Below are 7,298 nucleotides of genomic sequence, written 5' to 3' on the forward strand. Positions count from 1 at the left end.
CACTCTAAATGCAGCCCATGCGGCTAGAAACCTTCAGTGCTTGGTAGTGTGATAGCTGATAACTTAATGCAACGAGTGACATAAGAAACCGTTCAAGAGTGCCATCGCAAAATTCTGACGATAAAATAACTTGCCAGATTAACTTATGTAGACTGAAACAAGGCAACTTCGCACTAGTGACGCCAAGCCTGATGGAACGCACAGAGCTTGCCTTGTTCCCCTTTCTTTTGTGGTTTCTGTCCTTTTCTTAGTCTCATTTGTCTAGGTTTATTTCAATTCATGGTTAGCTATATTCCAAGCATTTCTCTATTACCTGATTGATAGCATGAATGTGGTTGATTGTTGAGTAGCCTGTTCAAAATGCTGCTTGCTCCTTTGGTTGATTGAATTCGAATGTTGTCTTAATTCTGTTAGCAATTACCTTCGTAAATAGCTTGTATAATACGGAGAGCAAGCTGATCGGTCTGTAATTCCTCAAGTCCTTGTCATCTCCTCTCTTATGTATTAAGATGATGTCAGCAATCTTCCAAGATTCTGGTACTCTTCCCGTCAGGAGACACCTCGTAAACAGAGTGGCTACTTTTTTAAACATAATTAGTCCTCCATCTTTCAGCAGATCTGATGTTACCCGATCCTCACCACAAGCTTTGCCTTTTTGCATGTTCTCCAAGGCTTTTCCGACTTCTTCTATCATTACTGGTAGGGTGTCACCTGGGTTACTGCTAGTTCTTATATTAAGGATATCATAGTTGAAATAAAGACGAGGAAGCGGAAATGGGCCGGGCACGTAGTGCGTAGACAGGATAACTGCTGTTCATTAGGAGTAACTAACTGGATTCCTAGAGAAGGCAAGCGGGTTAGGGGGAGACAGAAGGTTAGGTGGGCAGATGAGATTAAGAAGTTTGCAGGTGTGAAATGGCAGCAGCAAGCACAAGACCGAGTTGACTGGCGGAACATGGGAGAGGCCTTAGTCCTGCAGTGGACGTAGTCAGGCTGATGATGATTTCAATTTGTGTGTTTATCATCTCTTGGTCCCTTCCTTTTCTGAAGCAGGACTGATAGCTGGGCTAGTTGGTGATACATTAGGGCAGTACCAGTGCACAAACTCACGGGATGAAGAGAATAAACACAAACAAATGCTGCTCTCAACTCTCCTTATTTCTCACTGTCTGTCTCTTTTCTTTATGTATTTATTGTTTATGCTGACCTGTCAGTACTGTAAGACTGGCAGTACTGTAATAAATCTAATAAACTGCACAGTAGTTTGGCAGTCATACTTGTACAATCAGCTTTTCGACAAATTTGAACCAATTTGAAGAAGATAATTACAGTGTCACAAGTGAGGAAACAAACGCATCAAGGACATACTGCAGGATAACGGAAAAATTGAGGGTGTAGCGTCAACACGGCAACCCGTGGCGTGATGTCATCTCACAGTCCCAAGCCCAGCGAGCTTTATGAGTAGCATGAAGAAATATTTTCTCGAGGTTGATACAGGTGCATATCCCACCTTCTATAGCTGAATGGGTCATAAACCAACCATCAAATGACCTCAGAACCAGCATTGATTGCCTTTTTCTCGTATCTGTTGAAAAAGAGCGAAGTTACAGGAGTTACAAGTACTTCATTTCTTCATTGATTCTGACGAGCGCCCTGGAAGCTGCACAAAGAGATATGGCAAGGGGAAAGAGGTCACATGAGTGCATGTCAGGAGCCTCAGTGCTTGCTGAAACGTGATCCCACTTTCCTCTTACAATTCCTGGATGTAATGGGTAATGTTAGCAGCAGACTTGATTCGCGCCGACGTTGCGATTCCTGGCTCACTGTGTGATGTTAGCAGTTGACTACAGAGTGCAGCACTGGAACATGACAAGGTGCACACCAGATTTGCGTCAGCTACTGGCCAATAGCATGCTATTCGCAGTTTGACGCGAGAATCCAGGCACCTGTACAAGTTGCTCGACGCCATTTTCCCTCAAAGAATTCGCCTGCCCCTCTCCTCCTGACCGAACAGATAGCAGCTGGTCAACAATCGCTGTCACTTTGTGTCACCCTGCCCCTCAAAGATACAACATGGTGTCCCATTGGCTTAATTTTGGAGGGATTTGGGCCTGGCTTGCCCAAAATGTGGGGACACAAGACAGGCTTCGAGAAGACCACTTTGGAACCTCAGAGGATGCATATGCATTTTGACCTCTTCGGCCACCGGCGATCCTTTGTTTGTTTTTCGTCGCCAACTAGTGGTTACGTCGCCCCATCGGGGCCCCGGCTTCCGCGGGCAGCATCTCATTATCGTGCACCATATGTTCTTTCAACTGCTCTTACGTCTGTTCACTTTCATCTGCTGCAAGGTGCACGATTGTGGAAACGCTGGCCCAAGGGCAGGTTGACCCTCCAAGCTTGCTGCTTTCTTTGTTTTATAAGTACGCCACTCGGGGCCATTTTTTGGTATATTTTGCAGCTTGCATTAGCGAATTTGTATTCTGAATAATTGATCTCATTGTACTAAATTACCTGCAATAAACCAACTATTTGAAAAGTGTCGCCTAGGGTCTCCCTCAGCGCACGCGTGAGCTCGCCGACCCCTTACAGCGATGGTTTGAGCTTACGTGCAGAGCAGTGCAGATGGTACACAGAGCGACAAGAGAAACGAGGACGCTGCACCTTGCATGGAGCTCTCAGTACTTGGACCCGTGGTGATGTTCGGTGGGTACGACTAAGAGAAGCGAGGCCGTGTGGGCAATTTAACAACAGAAGAGGAAACGACAACAAAGCATTGTCAAACAGCAGGTGCCGGCAGGTACTAAGAGATTGCACACAAGTCTCTGAATGAAAGGAGGGTGCTCAACAAAATGGCAACCTTGTGCTCTGCTTGTAAACTCTCTTTGGTGTGCACGACTGCAAGATTTGGCTGAACTGTTCACAGCTGAGTCTGCTATCCACAGGATGTGATTTCTCACCAAGCCCAGGAGATGGTTCATGACTATTTAAGTAAAAAGAAACTAAAGTTCTATTCACATTTGTGGACAGCAACTCTCAAGTACATGCATGAACTGTGTTCTTAATCCCCATCAAAAGCCACATCACACATCTCCGTTCCATTGTTGAGAGCAGAAGCTGGTTTCCCGTCAGACTTCTCATTATTCATAAAATGCTGCCCCAGCAAGAAATTTTTTCAAATGCGAGAGGCAGGAACAGCTGTCACCTTTAGCCCATCGATAGGCCCGTTACTAGGTAATAGTACAAGGTAAGGCAATGAACTCTGGCACCATCTACAGAGCGCTTTATAAAGTTTTTTTAATTTTAAATTTAATCGTCCTTTTTTACACTGACAAGCTGTGAGCACTGCGATTAACAAAGGCTGTTATCCTTGTGCCTCGACTAGCACCTGCAATTGGCATTCCTTCCCTGCTTGCATCCAGTGAGAAGCAGGTGAACCACACCATTTTCACGTGGACTCTCCTTCCCACTTACGTTTCTCTCTCTCTACTTGTTTTGTGCAGCACACTTTAAGAGGAAACATTCATGATACTCAGACAGATGATAATGTGAAGTCTCCGACTGTAGTTGACGATCATAAAAGGGCATAATACCTAGGTAGAGGAATTTGTATTACTCGTCCATAACTGCCACGGACATGATTAAGAATGCGACTTTCGAGTCAGCGTGTCGTTGGTCGAAGCATGGCTCACACAGTGGAAAAGCACACGGTACTTTGCATAAACTTCATCTGTGTTTTATGAAAGCAGTTATTTCATATTCTCTTGATTTGAGCGCTACTGCATAGTCTACTTGCCATGGTGCTTCATTTCCGATTGCCAAACTTATTGAAAGGTTCCTACTAGGATGGGTGGATGGCTGCTAAACTTTATTGCAAGTCTCGAGATGCACGACTCAATGTACAGCAAGCCAGCTGCGATCGCTGTATCGTGAGCCCTCTGGACAGCCCACAGTTGAGTCAACATTGGGGCTCTTGATAGTGGATAGCGACTTCGCTTCGTTGGTTTGGCCCGTGCATCATAACGAAGGGCAACGCCAAAGCAGATGGTCTAGTCTACCAAATTAGTTGCAGTGCCTGCAGGTTATAGTGGGATAATTGTTGGGATTAAGGCTGGCATATGAACCTGTCTGCAATAGTCTGAAAGTCAAAGCCTGAGCTCCATTGAACTTTTTGTGGGGAAAGGAAAAGTCTCGCCTGCTGAGATAGAAGTGCTGTGTGATTTCATGTGTGGTAGGATGATCTGTGTTGTACACGATTGCAGGCTGGTGGGCGAGTTACAATGCAGCACTAAGAATACAGATAGCACATAGGATGTCCTTTGCCATATATGATGTAGAAAAATATGAAATGCCATTCACTCTGCAAAAAATGGCTAAGTGTCGATAACGAGGTTGGCTCAACCTAAGCGAACAAGTGACGAAGTTTATGACAAGCTGGGGTAGTCATGATTTCGAAGGGTTTAAAATAGGTACAGACACTCTGCTTTTGCATCATTTTCTTATACGATATCAGCATTTTCTTATAAGTTATCTATGGCTGTAATGATCACGCGGCAGCAGCCTATACTTCAGCATGGCATGCACATCACAGCTGTTCAAAAATAAAAGTGAAACGAGTTTGCAAAAAATGAAATATTGTTGCAAACATTATGCATACTCTTCGATTACCTATTATGCACATGCGTTTACACCATATTTATCAGTTCAAGTGAAAGCACAAAGCAGAAGCATTACCTCGAGTCATAAATTCTCCCGAAATTATTATGCACACTAAATCAGATGAAGTAAAGAGAGTTGTGTGCAGTCCGCGACTATTTCAACACACAGCTCCACGATTTCTGAGAAGTTCGCGAAAGGGGGAGGGGACGAATTGCAGAGCGGCATTTGTTTCATTAAGTGAACAATGAATTCCGTCCACGTAGGCCAAGCACTTGACTCTTGCTCACTGAGTGAGCAGAGCAGCTGCGAACAACACTGGCGGTGTTGCGAAACTCTGAAGACATGCTTATCCACCACAGCGTCAAAAGTACATCTCACAATTAATGACACAGTACAGTGAAGCATCCGGCACTAATCAAGATGCTGATAGTCCCCCCCCCCCCCCTCTCTGCAGACAAATTCATAGCATACACGGATAAAATGTCGCCGCTTTAAATACGCACGCAAAAAAAAAAAAATGTGACCAGCAATACAAAGGGCGCAAAAAGAGGAAAAAGTCAAATTAAACAACGAAAAGTAACGAACAAAAAGTGGCTGCGTTACCTTTTTATCCATGGCAAATAAAAAAGTGGCTCGACTCTAAAAAGGAAGCAAAAGAAAGTAAGGAACAACGTGTTAGCAAGACACAATTTCAGGCTGAATCACGCATAAAACGGCACAAGTACGCAATCATAAGCGGCCGAATGAAATAAAAACGAGCAATGCAGGAAAATAAAGCGATACGACTAACGTCGCGTGAGAGGGCAGCGCCGGTGCCGCTAAGCGTGAAAACATGTATCGATCCGAAGTTAACAACTGTTGCTTCGTGAAACAGCTACAAGTGTGCACCGCAAAATCACTGCAAACAGGCAGAACCAGCGCCAACTCTGATCAACACGACGAGAGCTATTGAGGTTTGGCCAACGCGTCTTACAAACCACCGAGCACGGAGGGGGGAAAGAATTAGTTTTCTAAACTGACCCGAGAGCAGCGCTAAAACGCGCTACATCGAACAAATTACCGAAGCCATTGCAAAAATAATCGGGCCGAAATTTGGGGATGACTCGCCGACATCGGACGACCACACGTAGAAGCCGACGATAAAAAAACGACCCGTCCGCCGCCATCACCGAACTGTCGGGATAGGCATTCCACCATATCACCAAAGCCGTAGGGAGAAGCGATGTGTTTACCGGCCGCTTTGGACGGGGCGCTTCCACCGGTGCGGACAACGAAGCACCGCTGGCAGGAAGCCGTGCGGTCGTCCGAAGGCGACGATGAGACTGCCGCCTTCACGTCGCCGAAAGCGCTAAATTAAAAGCATCTCTCCCGCGCCCGCCTAACCGTGTTTCCTGGGAAAAGCTTCGAGAGACAACGGACAATGCGCCCCGTGACCTGGTCCCGCTGGGGCTACGGGCACGGCGAAAAGGCCTAAATAGACGCGACCCGATGCTCGCGGCACGACCAGGATTGTTATACGACGAATGTCGAGGAAATCAGGCAGCAAATGCGAAATTTCGAAAACAGTGGCGTCCAAACTTACCCTATATACGAGTCCTAGCGCAGAAATGACACTACAAATAAAGCCAGCAACAACAACAAAAAGTTGACTTTATAACGCGACACTTGGCGCCGCCACTCGCCCGCTTCAATGAAAACTGATTCGCCTTTACAAACTCCTGTCTTAAAATTTATTTGCATAAATGTAAGGTTAAATAAATAGTTATTTTTAAACTTGGCCAGAACTATTACAAAGAGGAAACTTATTTGAAAGCGCGCTCTTGAGTTGCCCGCCAAACGTCGTGTTTTGCTAGCAGCCTGTAGGCAACAATGGCGACCACCTGGCATCTCGAGAAAATTTATCCAAATTCATGGCAATTTTTCAGCGGCCGTTGTCGATTCGTCGATTGTGTCTGACGCAGCATTTGATCATATCGTTTAAATTCTGAAACATTCTGGCGTGTTTAGGCATTAGTCACGCAGACAAGATAGGATGCCTGACGCTTCTAGCAGCCGTTCTCGGAACACCGAATGTCGCTTGTTCATATCAAAATCCGTCGCGAGGATCATCGGCTTAGAAGAATTTCCTGCATGGTTTTTACGCTTTCATGTTTTACATCGATATTGTCGCAGTTTTAACGATAGCTCGACTTATTCAATTAAAATCTGAGTTGGTGCTGTCGCCATGAAACCCCAGCAACGGGATCCGAATGGGACGGCATATCGAGATAGTTCGCACTGCCATCGCCTCTGGTTTGGGCCGAGGCGATAAGGACATCTTATTCGTTGGCCGCAAAGTGATGGGACGGACGACGTCGCGACTGGCGGGCTGGTACGAAGATATTCACAAAAATCATATTTCCGGTCCCTGCTATGGTAGCGCACGGCTTGGAATGTTCGCGGGTGATATTTTACATGCGGGGTGCGCGCGTGTCAAACGAGTGGCACCTGAAGTGCGAGTCGTAACACAGGTGATCCACCTATTTAAACAAAATGAGCTGGAGGCGTTGAGCTCTGAGAGGACAGACTGTAACAACTCCGCAGGTGGGACCATGGCTGCCGCTCCCCTGCTCAGTTTGTTTTCCTGTAGAAGACAGCTC

The 7,298-nt window shown here is 45.9% G+C and overlaps 1 protein-coding gene across 3 annotated transcripts in view; it reads right to left on the reverse strand.

The window, feature by feature from the left end:
- Positions 1–6,329, reverse strand: part of LOC119172459 (uncharacterized) — a 163,263-nt gene extending 156,934 nt beyond the window's left edge. For 2 of the 3 annotated variants that reach the window (XM_075893850.1, XM_037423570.2), the window contains exons 1-2: positions 6,242–6,329; positions 5,263–5,298 (exon numbers count right to left, since the gene is read on the reverse strand). In XM_075893850.1, the coding sequence (XP_075749965.1) occupies positions 5,263–5,274 (12 nt within the window). In that variant the 5' untranslated portion in view covers positions 5,275–5,298; positions 6,242–6,329. The other variant, XM_075893849.1, reaches the window with a different exon arrangement.
- Positions 6,330–7,298: the final 969 nt, after the last annotated feature.

The sequence above is a fragment of the Rhipicephalus microplus genome, chromosome 4 (genome assembly GCF_043290135.1).
Source record: "Rhipicephalus microplus isolate Deutch F79 chromosome 4, USDA_Rmic, whole genome shotgun sequence".
Lineage (NCBI taxonomy): Eukaryota > Metazoa > Arthropoda > Arachnida > Ixodida > Ixodidae > Rhipicephalus > Rhipicephalus microplus.